Source organism: Haemaphysalis longicornis, unplaced genomic scaffold, assembly GCF_048455015.1.
Source record: "Haemaphysalis longicornis isolate Haplotype H1 unplaced genomic scaffold, Haemaphysalis longicornis Haplotype H1 scaffold_3, whole genome shotgun sequence".
Lineage (NCBI taxonomy): Eukaryota > Metazoa > Arthropoda > Arachnida > Ixodida > Ixodidae > Haemaphysalis > Haemaphysalis longicornis.
Genome location: NW_027526335.1, coordinates 32,283,879 through 32,303,682, shown reverse-complemented (window position 1 = coordinate 32,303,682; position 19,804 = coordinate 32,283,879). Strand labels below are relative to the sequence as shown.

Below are 19,804 nucleotides of genomic sequence, written 5' to 3'. Positions count from 1 at the left end.
ATTTCCAACTTGTCTTTATTTTATTTAAATTTTAAATTTGAAAATTTAAATGTTGGCTTGGCACATTTTGGGATTTTCACAGAATGCGGCATGTGAAACGTGGCCCAACTCTCAGTCAGGAGCACTTAATTAGCTAGAGAATCATCGTTATTAGGCTGCGTGTTTATGTTTAGTCCTTTTTTTTTTTGTTGCCAATGCATGTTTCTTTTGTGTTGCTTTTTATGTGCACTTCTTTGCGCTTGCTGGCTGCTTCTAGCTGGCTGCTTGCGTGGCTCTAATCAAGGTGTGGGAGCCAAGACCACGGAAAGGAATACAGTACCCTCAGTCATATTTTTTTTTTTCCCCCGACAACACTCCGTCATTTCTTTTTTTAGCGGCGCATCAACAAGTTCTTGAGGCTGCATATTCGGCTAAAGGATTTCATTAAAAAGTTCCAATAATTCTGTTACAACAGGCAGTTGGCCAAATTATTAGGTAGTCTGTTGTGCTGATTTTTTGAAAAACATTGGGGATGGGGATAATTACCAAAAGTATGTTTTTTTTTTTTTTTTTTCGATTCTAAATTTAGTTGGTCTTCAATAGACGGTTGAACCACAATTTTTTTTCGTTCAAAGCAGCAGGCAGGTCTGAGCAACAGGTTTTGTAGCTACGAAAGACACTTTATGCATTATCATGTACGCCCGTACAAATAATCGGACACCCGTCCTGTTAGTATTTGTACTCGGGGCTTTCCTACAGGGACTTGCACAATTGTGGAGCAGGCGGCCTGTCAGCAAAGCAAATTTTTTCTTGGCTTCTGATGAACGGGGCAGATTTTTGTGGTGCCTTCAAGTTGCATTCAATGAGCTTCACCTGTGTGGCGTTGGCTTTTCTCAATTTAGGTTTCCTAAACGCCCGTGTGTACGAGATTTCGGCGCACGTTAAAGATCCCCAGGTGGTCAAAATTAATCCGGAGCCCTCCACTACGGCGCGCCTCATCGCCTGCGTTGCGTCGGCGCGTTAAACCCTACAATCAATCAATCAATCAATTTAGGTTTCCTGTAATTTTTCTGTGTAGCTGACATAAAAAAATCACATTAATGTTATGATGAAAGTAGCACGAAAGAAAAGATGAAAAGATGAATCAGCTGAAAACATGTAAAAAAAAAGGTGGGTGTCGCATCAGACATGAGACGTGTGTCATAAACCGCGGAGTGTGTAGTAAATACTTTTTTTAACCATAACTTTCACTTGAACATGAAAATGTATCTAAAAAGAGATTAGGCAAGGAGGTTGTACGACAATGGGTTGTGTACTGATGTAGTTTTCAAAAGGCTTCAACTTGTTGCTTTAACAAATGCACACTATGCAATCAGTGTACAAGGTCATAACAAAAAAAATGTTAGTGTTCAAGCTTTTTATATGCCTTTTAATAATATAATTTGAGTTAAGTGGGACCAAATAAATGGAATTGAAATTTATTTCGCTGTGTCTAGTACAGAATAGTTATCGCCAATGGGCAGGGTAATGTGCTTGCATCCAAATTCGGACTCCAACAGGAAAAATTACATCGTTCGAGTTTTTGTGGGTTGAAATGTTGCAATGTCTAGCCGGTCATGTTTTTGTGTACTAATCATTCTCTGGAAAAAATATGTATGTTTGAAGAAGTAAATCTTGAGCTTTTTGCCATACAAGAAGCTTGCCAATAAAATTAGCTTAGAGCTCTTCCTAATGGTAAAGATGAAGGAAATTTTTTGTTTTGTTTTGTTTCAGCATTGCTAGTTACGAAGCTTGATGTGAACGTGGAGGTGGGGTACAAGGCCTAATGCACAACGAATTTCATTTACGAATCTCAGTACAAGAAACAGTGTAACAGAAGTAGGTACATGAACGTGAACATGGTTTGCTACATAAACACTGCTAGCAGTACTGCTAGGAGTTTTTTTTTTTGTATTTTTTTATTTACACTTGTATGCCATTTGTTAAAGTCCGTTTTTTGTGTCACTGCCATGTGTTGCAGCCATTTTTGCTTGGTATAAATTACAGCCAGAAATATACTGTTCTTTTTTTCATTTAAAAGTATATTGGGCAAACATGAAACAGCAAGTCTGCAGGCAACCAAATTCTTTTTATTGCCCAAAAATCCGTAAAAGAAGAGAGGCATCACACATAGTTTTCAGTGCCTCTCTTGAGAAAAAAAAAAAAAAAAACTCTGCAGCTACCCTCTACATTGACACGAGTGAAAATTCATGCCAGATTTCTTGCTTTGCGAGGCTCAGAGCGGTTGCAGCTTTTGCCCTTTGACAGCCACTGCAAATGCCCATATCTCACGATAAACTTTGCCCTTAGATTGACAATAAACACAAGCAGGCTTCTGCAGAAGGCTTGGGTACTGCTTAGATTTGAACAAACACATTGTTCATTGAAAGGTCATGTCTAATGCATGCATGAACAATGGCACCAGCTTGCTGTTCTTGATCACCTTTCCTGCCCAAGACTTGCGATTGATTGATTAACCCTCTGATTAATCGATGAATGCTGTAGTCTCGATTAATTTTTTTGATTTGTTAATCGGTTCCACGATACAGATCCCCAGGTGGTCAAAATTAATCAGGAGCCCTCCACTACGGCGCGCCTCATCGCCTGCGTTGCGTCGGCGTGTTAAACCCTACAATCAATCAATTGGTTAATCGGTTGAAGTCACGTGAGTGAAAAGAAATGAGGGTGTCGGGGCTAAAGTACGTGCAAACATGTTGGGGATCATATTCGTGTACAAATAATTCGCCTTCCTTCCCAACAAAAAATGGTGCAAATATACTCAGAGGTGATCGTGATCAAAACTGCTAGGTGATATCCAAGACAGATGGGAAAATGGCTACTCTAAATGCAAATACACATTGTGAAAAAAAAAAAAGAAAAACGGCGAGCGGGCACTCCCACTGTTTTACCGTTATATAAACCAACTATGGCGTAAGTATACCACGAATGTGCCGATGTTCTTGATTCTAGAAATAGTGCGAGTGACAAACATGGGGATAAGCATCCCGCCTGCATCAGCGCCACGATGATGATCTTCCCAGCTCAACTGGGATGTCTGTGATGAGCTAGCCTGACTTAGCCCTGTCTTTTATTCTTTCTTCTCACTTTCTACTCTGTCCTTTCATTTCCCCTCCACTACTCTTCCCCCGCACTGTGTTGTATGGAGGTGAGCTCCCTGCCGGGCTCGATAATATCCCCAGTGCACTTCCTTTTTATTTTCCCTCAAACCACTGCAGAAAGCTGTGAGCAGCCCTACGAGCATATTGATAATATTTATTATTATATATTATATTTTTATAATTATATAATATTATTTTTCATTTTTATTCTCAAACCAATTCAACCAATTAATTGATAAATTAACCGATTAAAACGTACAAATAATGGATTAAAATTTTTAACCGACGCCCAGCCCTACTTAGTAGTACTGGGAAGACTCAACTGGCTTTTGTTTGTGCACATCTTCCTTCACTTTCTTCAGTGGTAATATGCCATGCAGATTCATTTATGGCGCACACAACTAAGCCTCGATAACTGTCATTGTGCACCATTAATGCTGTAGATGCATGCAGCAATCAAGGAAAGTGTTGGCGTAACTGTTCTGGATGTTACTCCGTGTGTCTGCTGTGTCCAGCGATGGGTTGTGCTATCGTGCTGCACCTAGCACACAAGAAGCAGTTTTAACATTTGCACATGGGCGGTTGCAGATAGGCTTCACGTGCACAATCTTAACTTGAACAGGCCCTTCAATTAAACTAACTTTTTTTGCATTCCCTAGCCTGAAATTTTCATGTGTAATAACGTCGCCTAAGAAGGGTTCCATCTGCATGACTATTCCTTTTGTTCCCAGGGGTTCATTTAATTTACATTCTGCCGTATGGGCAGGTCCTTGATGGTAATAGATTTTCCTTGAAAACTGCCTTTTGTTTGTACTAGTGGCAGCAACATTGCGATTACAAAGGCATTGTAGAAACATGCTGGGTTTGAGAGAGGTAAAACCTAAATAGCAAAGTGGAAGGCCCTCACTCCCTTCTACGTAATGTGGCATTCAATGTCATCACAAAGAGGGTATCTGGGTTAATTAAACATCTATCTCAGGGTAAGTACTTCTGTAAAGGGTATGTATGCGCCTGTGTACGTCGCTTTGCAAAGCAGAGCTGACTGGGCTACATGTTGTGGCCCGAGGCAGGCAACTTGGACAATGTTTGCTGTTGGCTGGCGGGATCTTGCAAAAGGAGCGACAAGAGATATCTTGCTGGCTGTGTCAGAAGCACACAGCAGTCTCCAGAGCAAGGGAGAAAAAGTTAGTCAATGAGCCTCGCATGAAAGAGTTTTAGAGAATCGGGAGAAGAGGTTGGTACCTTGCCTTGGAGGTTCTAAGAGGCTTTTGGGAGGCCTTCACTGGGCAGAGGTGGAGCTAGTAGCTCGGTGAGTGGGATTTGACAAGGACATTGGATGCATGGGCATGTTTCGAAATAAGAGACCAGAGTGGGTGGCGTGGTGCTGAGCTGCTTTGTGGGTCCAAGACTGGAGTTCAGGCCGCCGGTGTCATATATAGGTGGGTCATAGAAAAATACTTGGAAGAGGCCCCTGGTATCTCCAATGTGTTGCAGAAAGTGTGGTGGAAGTCAAGTTATTTTGAGCGGTGCCCCACCCCCAAGGATTTCCATGGAGCGTAGGTTTTGGGGCGTTTGTTGAATCCTTTTGTGGCGCCCGCCAGGCAAATAGCTGGCACTGTGCTCAGTCCCGTGCGTGTTCTGGCTTACCGTGCTCCCGCGTCCCTTTCAGGGGCTGGGGAAGGCTTCCCCTACTCGCCGAACCAGTCTCCGCCGGGCTCTCCCATCGCCCTGCGTCCTGTGGCTGCCAACGGAGACGTCGTCGACAACGCCGCCGGGAACGGCGTTGCCAACGGTGCCGTCAACGGTGTCGCCAATGGAGCAGCCGGCGGCGAGCGCCCCCCAGTGGTGGGCAAGGTGTCCGGCGAGGAGGAGGCGCAGGTGCGGACGCTGTCGTCGTTTGGTGCCAACATGGAGCGGCTGCTGCAGGCGGGCTTCCACCGGTGGGGCCTGTTCGTGGCGCGCAACCCGTTCCTCGTGCTGGTGGCCGCTCTGGCGGTCAGCGCACTCCTCTCCCTCGGTCTGCTGAAGTTCACTGTGACTACCAACCCGGTCGATCTCTGGGTGTCCCACAGCAGTTTGGCCCGCAAGCACATGAACTACTTCAACAGCCACTTTGGGTGAGCAGGCTGGGCTAGCAGCTCTTCTAATTTGAGACTGCTTCATCATGGGGAGCGATATTTGTTGCACCTTTGTAACTATAGTTCCTTTTGGGCCTTTCAAAGGTATATGTTTGTTTGCAGGTGTTCGCTGTGTGCATTTTGGCACCTGACTGTTGTGGTAGAGTGAACTCCTGTTAATTGACCCTTACGGTATCACTGAAGTTTGGTTTGAATAAGTGAGGAGCTGAATTAGCCAAAGTGCATTGTGCTGTACCCTAACTAAACTTCTAAATTAGGCTGAGTTACATAATCAGTTTGAATTACGTAAGGTCAAATTAAAGGGACCCAGCAAAACGCTTTGAGCAGTGCAAACAAACCTGCTCAGCGTTTAAATTACACTGCCAGGGATAGTTGAGCCAAGTATTACACGTGCACGTGAAGTGGTAAGCACGCAAATCACAGTGAAAGATGTGGGAAATGCAACCACGCTCTCCAGCTGTCCTATTGGCTGTTGCTGGTGAACTTTGCGGCTTATTTCTTGCATTTTCTGTGACGATCCAATGTCATCAGCGCTGTGCACCAATCTCTTGCATGTCTGAGCATTTTTAAGAGTTTTAGCGTTTCTTTTGTGTTTCGAGTGCGCGCGTAGTTTGAGTGATGAAGCCAATGCTTCCCTTTCAACCAGACCGCTTGACAACAAATGTTTATTGCTTCAAAAACGCGCTACCGGCCTGAGCGCGCACTTGCGAGCAGGCTGATGCACCCGACCGGAAATAGACCCCTCCACGTTGTGGAGAAATAGAGAAAACTTCCCGCACTGTGACATATCAAAGGCCGCCGAAGAGAATGCCACGAGCTGGCCCCCTCTCCATGATAAAGCGCACAGCTTTCGTCCCAGTGTCCATGGTCGAGTTGAGAGGGAACAATTATGCGCGATTGCGGGAGGAGATTGCTAGGACAATAGACTTTATTTCGAAATACATTACGAGTAGTTGGTGGTAAGTGCTGCAGGGTCCCTTTAATGAGCATTAACTGAACTACACAGTGCAGGGATTTGTGGTAAGATGGAACTCTTGGAGCCTAGTGAATGATGCAAGCGACTACAGTTAAACCTGCGTATAACGAACCTCCATACAACGAATTCCTCTTTATTACGAAGTTTTGATATTCCCCGGCGCTACTGCATAGAAGCATGCGTATTTCTGACCTCTATGTAACAAACTAGCAGCGGCGGGCACCCTGGAAATAACGAATTTTTCCGCCAAATACCTCGCCATTTTGCATTTTTTTTTTTAGCGTGATGGACAGCCGCATTCATCTGCTGCGCGGCTGCCCCGGCGCCGACAGCGCGAAACGATGTGATCGCGCACGGTGCGCACAAGCCGCTGCAACGGTCTCGCTGCTGAGCTCCCGTGGGGTGCCGCGGTGCCACCGGCGCCGGCGCAACCAACACCCTTTCAGTAGAGAGGGTGTGGGTTGCGGAGAAAAAGGAGAGGGCTGCAGAACGCGTCTGCCGCTCTCTCCCCTCTTTTTTCAAACTGCATTCCGTTCATGGAGGAAAGAAAAGGTTAGGAGAGGCCCTGACGTCACATTTGTGAAGCCGAGTGCCGCCATGACCCCACTGAGCCCAGCACTCTATCCCGTCATCCTTTGCTATCTCCGGTTTGATTTGACTAACATGGCGTCGCCCTGCCCTCCCGCTTCGCAACGAAAACAGCTTCGTCGCTAATTCCTCGGTACGATGTCAGGTTCTAAGCTGTTGATTTCGCCTTCAATTTGCCCATTCTAACCCTCACCCAAAGTTTCAATCGAAAAACGGCGTTCGTTTATGAGATAGAAGGACGATTTTTCAGCTCTTAAGCCTGGCAAAGTAGCGTTTGTCGTCGTCATAGCAACAGACTCGCGGGATGGCGAACGCATACGAGTTAAGGCCGCCTCCGACGGCGGAGTTTTCAAACTGGTCTAATCTAAAAACGTTTGTCGTAGCGAGTGTACTGGTTTGCAAGCGTTGCGAGGCAGCCACATACTAAGCGCCTTAAAAATTTGTCCGTTTTATTTGCCCAAATTTAGCCGCCGCAGTTGTAAACAAGTAAGCAACATTGTCCATGGGCTCAAGAAAAATGACGCCACTTCCTCCACACTTTTCGCAATGCATTGGGATGCTAGGGGCCTCTCCTGAGTTTCTTTCCTCCAAGATTCCGTTGCTCCATGACCGGTGCTACCCGTGCTCGCGGGTTTTCAAAGGCTTTCGCGCCGGCTACCGGAGTCCTCTTCAATCCGCTATCCCCGCACCATGTAGCTCAATGGAAAAAAAAAAAAAAAGGAGGGGGGGGGGGGTAGCGTGGCGTCAGGCGGCCAGGTTTCGCAAGCGAACCTCCTCTGGCACCGCTTTCTCCTCTCTTCACGATCGTCCCGCGCTCTCTCTGTTCTGTGGCTGCGTACTGGAGAAAACACACGCCGCACTCGCTTTCCGCGCTTTCCGTTCTTTGCTCCCTTCTGCGCATCAGTACTCCTCCGGCACTCCCTCATGAACAAGCAGCAGAGCAAAATAACTCAGTTTTTTTCCACTAAATAAATGTTCTAGGTGATGCCGACCTCCAGTTATACTTTTGTTTCATTTGTGCATTTTTTCCCCGAATTTTTATACCGAAACTGCATATAACGAAAACCTCCTTATAGCGAAATTTTCCGAGAATTTGTCAGCTTTGTTATATCCAGGTTTAACTGTATATGACAGTCTAAAAAGGATGGGCGCACTGTGCAAGTCATTTATAGAAGTTAAGTCCTAACCTTTCATCAAGAATTAAAATGCCGGGCATTGTAAAGTCTAGTGCCTAATTGTTGCAACTCAAGGAATAAGTTCATACCACACGATGCTTTGACCTGAAACCCTCTTTGCAGCGGCCAATTAGTCCTGCATTATATTTATGGGCATAAGTAAATAGTCGTTACTTTTTCTAGCATTTATCATTTGCAATGTCGCGATTTGTTTTGGCTGGTGTTATACCTTGGACGTGGCTGTTCTTTCATTTTTCTTTTTTCAGTCCTTTCTACCGTGTGGAGCAAATCATCCTACGTCCAAAAGCCCAAGATTTCTTCATGTTGGAGAAAGCTGGAGAGAACAAGACATTTGGGCCAGCATTTGAAAAGAAATTCATGATGGAGGTACTGCTGCTTGGGCCTCCGTTACTTATTGTGAAGGGTTGAAGCCGCAAACTCTGTTAGCAAGAAACCGACCGAAAACTAACAAAGCTACAGAAAGAGAATGCTGATAATGAGCATGAAGTGGAAACCTTGACCAATATCGCATATAAATGCTACAGACAATTTGCTCTTTCTACGTGCCTGAAGCATCTCTATGCAGGTTCACGTGGGAGAAAAGAATCACCTAGCGCTGTTTTCGAAGCTTAGCACCGGCACTTGGAAAAGGCCTAGCACATGTGTAGCGAGTGTGTAGAGACCCACGCTAAGCTTGGCAAATAAAGCAACAGTGTAACTAGGAGCAATTACTAACAAGCTATAAAAATCAGTCACGGCCAGCAGATTCAGCGAGGCTCTTTTCAAACCCTTTGTGATGAGGCAGGTTTACTCAACACCGTTCGTGAAACAATTCATATCAGCACCTGACTTTTCCCCGAGGCAGCTTCCGCATTTTTAATGATCTTAGTCTGGTCAGTGAAACAGCTGATATGAAATAATCTGATGGACAACTGTGAAATCGAAAGTTTGACCAGTTGGGCTCCGCACGGCCAGTGGCAGAGTGCACACAGTGGATGAGAACTGAAGCATTTCTTACCTTTTTCATCGAACAGGTAGAGAACATTGTATGTGTGGGAATTATAAATGCTGAACATGACTGAACCTGAGTTCTTTATTACGTAAAAAACTGAAGAGGGCAGACTCGACCTCTGGTAGTGCACCCCTTAGCGTATTTGAAAGTGCTGTCCATCAATCTCAACGGAGTGGCATTTTTCGGCAGCATCCTTGTTCTTGATGGTGTAGCAGACCATCCGCTTAGACAGGCCCATACTTCTGGCAGTGTCAGTCTGTTTTTTGCCGTATTCGACAGCATTAACTATGCGTAGTTTATCAGGTGGTGAAATCAGCTACCCTGCTGCTGGTTCAAAAAAAAAAAGAGGCCACCGACATTGGTTTGGCTTGGCTTTGCCAACGACCCATTCTACACTGAGAATGTTGCCAGACATAGTTTTCTCGCCAAAATAAACAAAGAAAACACGTATTGTGTGCCTACCCAACGGAAGTCCACTATTAACATTCAGTCAAAACGATTTTCACCCAAATTTTTATCTGTTGTAGCCAATAGTCTGCTATAGCCGGATCCGTTATGAGCGGAGTGTATTTCACTTAAAACGAATGGGCACCAGGCGAACCAACAGAAATGGTTTGTTGTAACTGGAAGTTCGTTGTTGCCGGATCCGCTGTAACCAGCGTAGACTGTGTAGGCTGCTGTGGCAGGTCATGCCATTGAGGCTTGGAAGCCTGACAGGCAAAGTAATGAATGGCTTAGGTATGGACATTGTTTACGGTTGTTTAGGGCATCGTGAAATGGTTGGCGCTTGTTCTTTTTCCTTCCCCACCCCCTCGCACAGGCTCTGAGGCTGCAGTTGGCGATTGAGTCCGTGGTTGGGAGACTACGCCCGGATGGAAAGCTCATGCACGAAGAGGATGAGCTGACCTACGGACCGGAGGAGTGGAAGAACGTGACCCTCTTCGACGTCTGCCTGGCTCCGCTGTCGCCCCTGAACAAGAACTGCTCGATTCAGAGCGTGTTCGCCTACTTCCAGGACAACATGGCCAAGCTGAACATGACAGACGGCGTCGACCCATTCTCCTATCTGCAGCATTTCGACAACTGCAGCAAGTACGTGTCGGAGGCGCGCAATTCATGGAAAAGGGGACAAAATTGGTTATACCTAATTAAGCAGAGGAAATAATTGAACCACTAGTCCATTTGACACTTTTAAAAGTTTGGGGAAGGCTGCATTTAAACAGCGAGAATATTCCTGTGCAGCATTTATACCCACTAGTTCGTGTGTAGAATGCGAAATTGTATAGGAAGGTTAAGTGGGTTTGCAGGAGTATTTTGAACAAAGAAGCCAGGCTCGTTATGTCACAGCTATGGCAACCTTTAAAAAAAGGCGGTCACAATTATAAGGTGACGCTGCAGTTTGGAGAGTAAAAAAATCGCTATATATATATATATATATATATATATATATATATATATATATATATATATATATATATATATATATATATATATATATATATATATATATATATATATATATATATATATATAGTCTGGAAAGATAAAAACTCATACAGAGCGCGAAAAAATAAGGTTAGTAGAGACAGAGACACACGAGAAGGACGTAGAAAATAGAAATAAGTTTACTGACGTTTCAGGAAAAGGACTTCCTTTCTTCAGTCAGAAGTCCTCTTCCTGAAACGCCAGTAAACTTATTTCTATTTTCTACGTCTTTCTCGTGTGTCTCTGTTTCTACTAACCATATATATATAATATATATAAACGCAGGCACGCTTCGAATGAATGTAAGGCAGGGTATGACTTTGAGTTTCAGACTATGGATTTTGGAAAAAAACCTTGCCGTATATTCAAATAAATACGATGTATAGGACTAGATTATTAAATACCAGGAATGAATGCATTCCCAGGAATGAATGAATTACCAAGCGGAACCATTTTCTGAGCCACCACTGAACTGGAAGTTATTTCTGTTCCCTGCTCCCACATGTCTCGAGAAAGAAATCTTTCTATGTACTTAACCAGGTAAACTTGTACATAAAATGGGGTTATATGTAGTTTTGCTTACAATTTCTTTTTCCCTTCTTTATTTTCATCTTCTTCCATATAGGAGTTCTTCGAATGTGGGGTGCTTTGCGAAATACGGTGGACCTATAGATGACATCTCGCTGGTGTTGGGTGGATTCAATGGCACAGACTTTCATATGGCCACTGCTCTGGTGATCACCATTCCGGTGACCAACTACAATGACGAAGCGAAGAAGTACCCTGCCCTCGCTTGGGAAAAAGAGTGAGTGGTTTTGGATTAGGATGTTTACTGTTTTGAGATGTTGGGATTAGGATTTCCTCCCCATTGGTAAATAGCCTTCTTTAAAGATTTTCCAAGTAAGGAATGGCCAGAAAGTTTGACTTACTGGTGCAGCAGCAGGCTTTTGCGGGCCTTGTGTTATTAGCTAAAAAATAGATCTGTAGTTGTAGTTGCACAAAATCAAATTATGGGTGGCATTTACCTACTGCTTATAGCTTTTTTTCACTAGTGGCTTAATTTTCCAGGTTCATCAAGCTGATGAAGAGCTACAATAACTCGGAAATCATGACCGTGGCCTTCATGGCTGAGGTAAGGACCAGCGCGTTTTTAATAAAAAAAAAATGCCACTATTTTAGTTGGTCAGTCGGGTTTGTTCAGCTTGCTGATTTTAGTTATTGTAAATCAAATTATTTCCAAAATAGGCTTGAAGGATGCCTTCATGTTCCCTCATGTTTCGTGAAGAAATTTTGCTGTTACAGTGTAGACCGCTTATAACGTATGTCGCGGGAGCCGCAAAGATCCGCACTATAAGCGGTACCGCACTATAACCAAAACGTGTGCGAATTCAACCAAATCGCCACGTACCTCTCAAGTCATCCTAAATTTTTTATCACCCAAACGCACAGCGCCTAAAAACGAAGGAAGGGTCCTTATTTCGTATTATTTTTAACATCAGCCGCTGCTGCCGGGTCTCACACATTGCAAAAGCGCGGTCTCACAAACGGCGAGTGCGGCTTTAACTTCCGTTGTGTTTGTGTTTTGAAAGACCATGGCTGCGTTTTTTGCGTCTATGAAGATGCCGCAGGACATGATAAGAAAGGCCAGCGGGAGTTTTTTTTTTACCCCACCTTGCGTTCATGATGCCGAAGGCGGCTGCTTATCAGCACAACGTACTGGTGGTGGAAATCTTCGCGCGGCTCGCTTGTTCGGGGAGAGCGGTGACGTTCTAAAGTGTTCTAAAGCGTGAACACAACGTTCTAAAGCGTGAACCGCATGGAGCGATTTCTCGCGAAAACGTGCAGCGCACGCCGCAGGCGCGGCGACGCCAGCGCGGATACGTGAACCGCATGGAGCGTTTTTTTTCACGCGATTTGCGCGCGTCGGCGTTGCGCGTGCGTTTTTCCGACGCCCGTGTCAACGATTCCGCGCCCGCGGCAGCATCTGCCTTCGCTAGATTTTGATGCGCGTCGCGCGCAGCAGTGGGAGGAGCCTGGCGACTTACGCCAATGGGGAGGCACGCGCCTCGTGGCGGCGGTTTCAAAGCACTCGAGACAGCCGGCTGGCTCTGCCGGGGATCTCGAGGCTTACCACCCCGGCAGATATTGCTTGGGCGCATTTAGTAGCGGCGCAGATGATGTTTTATAGTACCGTTTTCACCCACATTATAAGCTCCTTTACCGCTCAAGCAACTTCGTGCGTGTCTTGAGCGGCATTTTAGAGAGCGCTCAGAAGCGGTCGCTCGAGCTCCCGACGCCACTTCGCGGCCGAAGCCGCCGCCATGTTTCCGCCGCCTGCCGCGCCGTGCACAGCGGGCAGGTGGCTCCGCGGCAGCGGCAGCGCCCCTGTAACGTGCGCGGCGCGTTTTCGCGAGCAGAAAACGCTCCATGCGGTTCACGCTTTAAGCATGAACTGCATGGAGCTTATCTGCACAACTTTCTAAAACGTGACCCACATGGAGCGATTTCTCGTGAAAACGTGCAGTGCACACCGCAGGCACGGCGACGACGGCGCGCGGATACAACTGGCGTAGTGTGTGTGGCGCGGTAACAGGCGGCAACATGGCGTCGGCACTGGCCGTGAAGCGGTGCAGGCAGCTCCAGCGACCACTTCTAACCGCTCGCTGAAATGCCGCACGAGGCGCAAGCGAAGATGCTCATGTAAGAAAAGAGCTGATAATGTGACCGCAAAGTGGAATATAAACTGCCGTCCATGCTGCTTGTGAAAGCGCCCATCAAAAAATACCGCGGTGGTAAGCCTAAACTAAAGTCCCTTCATCTGATCGAGGGACTTCAGCCTAAACACCTCTGGCGCGGCTAGCCGGCTCGGAGCGCTTCGAATCTCCCGCCATTAGGTGCGCATCTTTCCATTGGCGCAAGTCGTCAGGCTCCTCCCACTGCCACGCGAAGAAGCCACTGTGAGCGCGGAATCGTAGACGCGAGCATGAAAAAAACGCACGCGCAACGCCGACGTGCACAATTCGTGTGCGAAAACGGGCCATGCGGTTCACGATTAATAGAAACAACTTGCCACGCGCGGACGGGGAGCCGGTCGCTATCTTCCGAGGTGCATCAAGCAAGGACAGCTGTGGTTATCACGTACGCGCGAACTAAAGAGTGCCTATTTTTTGCTTCTGTGTCGAAGTTAGAGGAGAGCAAGGGGTGCGCGCTGCGTCAGATGGCCGATTTCATCATTTCTTTTCATTTTGCTACCCTAAAACGATGCCCCAGCTGCGCCGGTCGATGAGCAGACCCGCCGAAAAACCGCACTATAAATGGTATTGGGCTTCGGCCAACCGCATCTTAAAGGAGCACTGACACCAATTTTCGGCGTTAATATTATTGCACAGTTCGCTTTCTTCACTCAAAAGAATACCCTGGCTGAAATATTAGCGGCCTGCGACGCGAAGAACATAGTTCAATTGCGTCGCATTTATCGCGCCGACGGAGCAGCGCGCGGGGCGGCACTCAGCAAATGGACATCAGCGTGACATCACTCCAGGAGAGGAAAAAGAAGTGACGCGAGAGCGCTCGCCAAAAACTCGTGACGTCACTTCGCGCGCGCGGCCCCACGAGTGGCGAGCGGGCGCAACACCCTCTCAAGCGGGCGCCGGTGACGTCCGCACAAAGCGGTGAGGTCAAACCGGGAGGCTGTCATATGCGCCGTTCGGGATGAAAGCACGGGAATTTGAAACAAACGATTTTCAGGCCGTTCAATGTAATTAACTATCGCGCGCTGAAGTATTTGAAGTGCTGTTTCAGGTTTGCCAGACCATTAAGCATCGATAAAAGCAATAAAAGTGTAACATAAAATTTTCGTGTCAGTGCTCCTTTAACTCTTTCGTTACCGCGGGAAATTGACCAATTTTGAAGGGTCTAACAAAACATTTTTTTTGTGCTATACATATTGGTTAGGCACACATTGCAGTGACATAAAATGCAGATTATTCCATGCGCTTTCTAACGACACCAGTTTTAATAATGTGGTTTTAAATAATGATTGCGAAAAAAATTATCGAATTCGAAATTTTTGTCCACGCGTCGAAGAAAATAAGAAAAAAGTAAGTTGTGTATAATAAACTACCAGTAGTAGAAAAAATTTAGAATATACATTTTGTAGGTAGACATTTCAAAAACCCGTCCTAGAAAAAAAATTTCAGTTGCGCAGTACAATTTGTCAGATGTAAAAGAAAATGTTAGCCCACGTAGTGCCCATGCCATGTGGTGAAGCCCAACCTCTATTTTAAGTTTTGCTATTTTGGATAGTTCTCTAGAAAAAAATCTGGTGGTTTGACATTATTAAATGCCCAAATTAGCCTCCACGTGATGTAAAAACACCTTGCCAATGATTATGACCGGCACAATATTGAAGCAAGCGATGTGAAAAAATACGCTTGGAGTTGAGAACCAAACTCTTTGGTGGATGCTTGTTGACGTTCTGATGATCACTTATCAGTCAGAACTTTCATTTGTGGTTTATTATCATGTTCTGACTCACCATGGTAGCCCTGCTTGCAGGAATAAGGCACGATGCGCTAGAATCATGCCAGCAAGCTTTCACCAAGCCGCCGTTGGGCTGTGAAGCGAGTTCAGCACTACGAGCCTACTACATCGCAGCGCCACCTAACAATTTCAAAAAGAAACAAATACAAGGCTATTGGAGACTTTGTCAGAATAGACAGTACTACTAAGAAGCGACACTAGACCTCCGGAAATACCCTCGTATGAAACCGAAACTGGCCGGTGAACAGCTGGCGGTGTTCAAGGTCAATTGGAAGCGTTTTCCTCGTCTGAATTGATACCCGACGACTTGGTGTTATCGTTTGACTTTCAGCGGAAGCTCTTATCGCAGAAGCAAGGCGTAGATAAAGTGGAAGCGCGAGGGGCATGCTTGTTTTGAGGAGCAGTAGCGGGCAACGGAGGCGCCATGGCAAATGAGCTTGTAGTTGCGTAACTGCGTAGTAGCGCCAAATATGAATTTCGCAATGCTAAACCGAAACCGGAACTGCTGCAAACTGGTTGAAAATGTCAGGCACACTTGCTAGACATGCGGGGGACCATCAGAAATAAGCTTTTCGAGAATAAAGCTGCCCTTTGTCCGAACCAAAGATCATTAGTGAATAGCTGGGGCCATTTTCAAGTAATTATCACCTTTCAACGCGGTCGGATTACAAAGCTCACCCCATTAATTGGTACTTGACTTGCCAGGAGCCTTTTCACAAAAAAAAAAATATTATGGTAATGCAGCCTAACCACGACCTGCATCCTTTTTTCTCAAGTGCAGCAGCCACGCCCCCTTCCTCAAAAACACACGCACCTCAGCTTGCAAAAAACGCCGCCAAAAATCTCAATGTCGCCGGAGCGGGAAAATTTAAACTGATACTAAAAGGGCAGTGACTAGACTAACCACTGGCCGCATTAGGTGTACGAGAAACGACTACAACATGTCGAAATAGGCAATATAAATCATCGATCACCGGTGATCGATTTGAATAGGCGTGCTAACGAAAGAGTTAAGCGGTATGCTTATGCATTGAGTTCTATGGGAGGCAAACTGGTGGTCACGAAAACCCGCGTTATATCCGGTCCCGCACTATAAGCGGTTACGTTATAAATGGTCTACACTGTATTTGTGAACGCTCAAGATAGGTACTGTCATTCACAAGGGTATGTGAAAAATTGGATATAACACTGCAATAGACATTCTTGGAAGCAAATGATGGGAGTTGACAGTGAAAATTTAAGTATGTGTTATTGCTTTGTTCACCTCCTGGTTTTTTGTGGCCTGCACGTTTTCTTACATCAGAGTAAACATTCAATAGAAATGAGAAACAAACACGTTCAATTTTTCGTAGGGAATTCAGCCCATCCCTGTTTTTAATAATACCCCCACTTTTTCTGGCCTCTCCACAGCGGTCTATTGAAGATGAACTCGAGCGAGGGAGTCATTCGGACGTCGTTACGGTTGGCATCAGCTACGTCATCATGTTCGCATACATTGCAATCGCACTGGGTGACATCAACAGTTGCAGTAGACTTCTGGTAAGTCAGCCCTCATTATGTTCCAGGTATTTTTTTGTCTTCTGGATTTCTGTGCAGGGGATGTTTGTGCAGCTTCGTGCTGAAGTAACACAAGAAATGTGGAAAAAGTATTGCTATTTGACATGCCTCAAGTAATAATTGCAATTTCTATGGTGCTTTGCTGCTGATAATATGACTCGACTTTACTTCGCTGCCATGGCAACCAAATTGGGGCATCAGAAATGCATGGTGTATATACTGTTCGGCTTGCATCGACCTTTGGCCCATGGATGCAGTGTGGCTGATAAAGAGGCTGAGCATTGCTCTGACAAGTCTACTCAGTTTATTCTTTATTTCAGTTGCTTTGCAGAAAGATGGCGGCAGGCACTGGTGCAGTGTTGGGCATTCTATATAGGTGCAGCAAAGCCTACACTAACTGTTGGCATGACAGATGCATGATTTCTTTTTTTGGCACTCGTTACAATAATTGAGAGTGTCAGGGTAATTAGTTGAGCATAACTTTAGTCATGACTTCTTGAATTCTACCCGCTGCGGTGGCTCAGTGGCTAAGGCATTGCGCTGCTGAGCACGAGGTCACGGGTTCAATTCCACGTCGCGGTGGCCGCTTTTCTGATTGAGGCGAAAAGCAGAAACGCCCGTGCGTACGAGATTTCGGCCCACATGGTGGTCCCCCCCCCCCCCAGGCGGTCAGAATTAATCTGGAGCTCTCCACTACGGCGTGCCTCATCGCCTGTGTAGCGTCAGCGCGTTAAACCCTACAATCAATTGGACTTCTCGAATTCTGGCAGCATGTCTGGATATTGTCGGGCCCTGAGGACGGCCGTCACAGTGTTTTGGGGAAAAAATTTATTCTCGGTGCATGCGCAACAGCACACTTATTTTCTCCCCCTGCAGTTTTATTTCTTTACCGTATATGCATGTTGCAGAGCACTGCATTCACTTCTTGACCAAATCAATCTTGTGTCTAACTACATTTAATTGTTTAACGCTTTTGTTTATGTGTAAGCACCATGAGCCGAAAATTTCATGGAAAACAAGGAGCGGATGTAGACAGAAAGAAGAAAAGAATAACAGGCAGGCTCAAGTGATGGCACTTTTGCTTTACCAGTATAAATGTTTGACTTGCCATGGTTATGCTCACAGTGCTTTTCATTCCCCCTCTCCCCTTTCCCCGGCAGGTGGACTCCAAGATTTCCCTGGGCCTGGTGGGTGTCCTCATTGTGCTGCTCTCGGTGGTGGCATCCCTGGGCATCTTCAGCTTCTTCAATGTCGCTGCCACGCTGATCATCGTCGAGGTGATCCCTTTCCTCGTGCTTGCTGTTGGTGTCGACAACATCTTCATCCTGGTGCAGCAGTTTCAGGTGCCTCTCTACTTCGCTCCGTCTTCTTGCACTGTTGGTGTTCTTGCGTCTGTTCTTGCACCAACTCGAGTCTTTGAGCTGAGTTGTTGAGAGAAGAAAAGGTGCGAGGGAAATGTGCAAAAACAACTGTTGTTGCAACCTTACTCTGTATACTTGAAACACTGACTCAGTAACGAGACTAAGAATCTGTTTGTAATTGACATCATCATCAGCAGCCTTTTTGTGCTTGCTGCAAGATAAAGGTGTCTTCCATATACCTCTAAATGGCCCTGTCTTGCAGTGTCTGAATGCATCTTTGCCCCCAAGTTTTCTTTTTTCCTTCCGCCATCGAGTTGATTGTCCTTCCCTACTTTCAGTGTCATTTCTCGGTAGCCATTCTGTTACCCTGCTGATCCACTGCTTGTCAGGTGTCCGCATCACATGCCCAGCCCAAGCCCACTTTCTCATAATTTGCACTACCATGTCATCCACCCAAGTTTGTGTCCTGATATAAAATGTGTGTTTTCTATCTTTTAAATGCTACTCCCATCATCCTTTTTTATTATTATTGGTCATTGGGCGGATCCCAGTTTTCTTTTTTCATCTCTAGTCGCCAAGTTTCTGCCCCGTTAGTCTTCACTGGCAGCATGCATTGATTGTACAGTAAAACTCCAGTGATACGATCATGGCTGGTACGAATTTTTGTGCGATATGGATGCGTGATATTTCCTGGCCGAAATGCATTGCTTACAGTATAAAAAGTGTCGGCTGAGGAAGATGAAAGTATGACGTTAGCCTTACTTTGTGCTCACCTCGGGGGGTCTTTTTCCCTCTCCCCTTTCTTGCTGGCAGCGCGATGAACGTCGCGAAGGCGAGACAACGGTGGAGCAAGTGGGCCGCCTGGTCGGGGAGGTGGCTCCCAGCATGATGCTCTCGAGCGTCTCCATGTCAGCCTGCTTCTTCATCGGTGGGTGTCCGAGACTTCATGCACTCGTTCGATTAGGCCGCCTCGTGGAAATTTGTACAACTGAAAATAAACTTACGGTTGCATGCCCACCAGGAACACCTATAACCAAAGGCCCTTGTGTGTCGTTTGCAGGTGCCTTGACGGAAACTCCCGCAGTGCGGATCTTTGCACTTTATGCTGGCGTCGCTCTGCTGATCAATTTCTTCTTGCAAATGACCTGCTTCCTCGCCTTGTTTACGCTGGACACGCTGCGCCAAGAGGTGGGTAGCGGCTCCAGGTTTTCCCTGTGTGTGCAGTGTAGGCGCGTGTCGGATGAAATCATTTCAACTTGCTGCTTGGGACATCTCAGGGCGATAATAGGGTGACTTCGTTGTAGCAGGAGCTGTTGCCCACGAAAGCAAAAAATAAAGTATAAAGTCAAATACAATTTCACACTTACCTTAACTACTTGGGTTTAAAGCAAAGTCTTTACAAAAAAAAAACTCTTTACAAATCATCCTTAAGGATAAGGATGCAGAAAAATTCATACCGCATGCAGACAAGGACAAGGAAAGAGAACAGACACCACGGAGCGCTTTGCACTGCCTCATGTCCTCTTTGTTGGTGCAGTTTCAAATTCTGTAGATTACGAACAGACTAACCCGAATCACCACATCAACCTTCCGTTAAAACTCGGGCTACTGCTGTATGTATGACATGTTTGCCCCTTTTTCCACTCCTGCTCACAGAACAACCGCTTAGACGTTTGTTTCTGCATCAAAGCCTCCAAGAAGAACAAGTCCACTGAAAACACCAGCCTCCTGTACAAGTTCTTCAAGACTGTATATGCACCTTTCCTACTTAGTGACTCTGTGCGTGTTGTAGTGGTGAGTCTTTTTTTTTTCCCCTCACATTTTGGTCTGCAA

The 19,804-nt window shown here is 45.9% G+C and overlaps 1 protein-coding gene across 2 annotated transcripts in view; it reads left to right on the top strand.

Annotated features, from left to right (window-relative positions):
- The window catches only part of LOC144174233 (NPC intracellular cholesterol transporter 1-like), a 93,903-nt gene that overhangs the window by 59,838 nt on the left and 14,261 nt on the right, over window positions 1-19,804 (top strand). For both annotated transcript variants that reach the window (XM_077702799.1, XM_077702798.1), the window contains 10 exons: window positions 4,807-5,254; window positions 8,281-8,401; window positions 9,847-10,118; window positions 11,137-11,316; window positions 11,580-11,643; window positions 16,464-16,592; window positions 17,771-17,953; window positions 18,785-18,899; window positions 19,032-19,159; window positions 19,628-19,765. In XM_077702799.1, coding sequence (XP_077558925.1) covers window positions 4,807-5,254; window positions 8,281-8,401; window positions 9,847-10,118; window positions 11,137-11,316; window positions 11,580-11,643; window positions 16,464-16,592; window positions 17,771-17,953; window positions 18,785-18,899; window positions 19,032-19,159; window positions 19,628-19,765 — 1,778 coding nt within the window. The remainder of the gene's footprint in view (window positions 1-4,806; window positions 5,255-8,280; window positions 8,402-9,846; window positions 10,119-11,136; window positions 11,317-11,579; window positions 11,644-16,463; window positions 16,593-17,770; window positions 17,954-18,784; window positions 18,900-19,031; window positions 19,160-19,627; window positions 19,766-19,804) is intronic.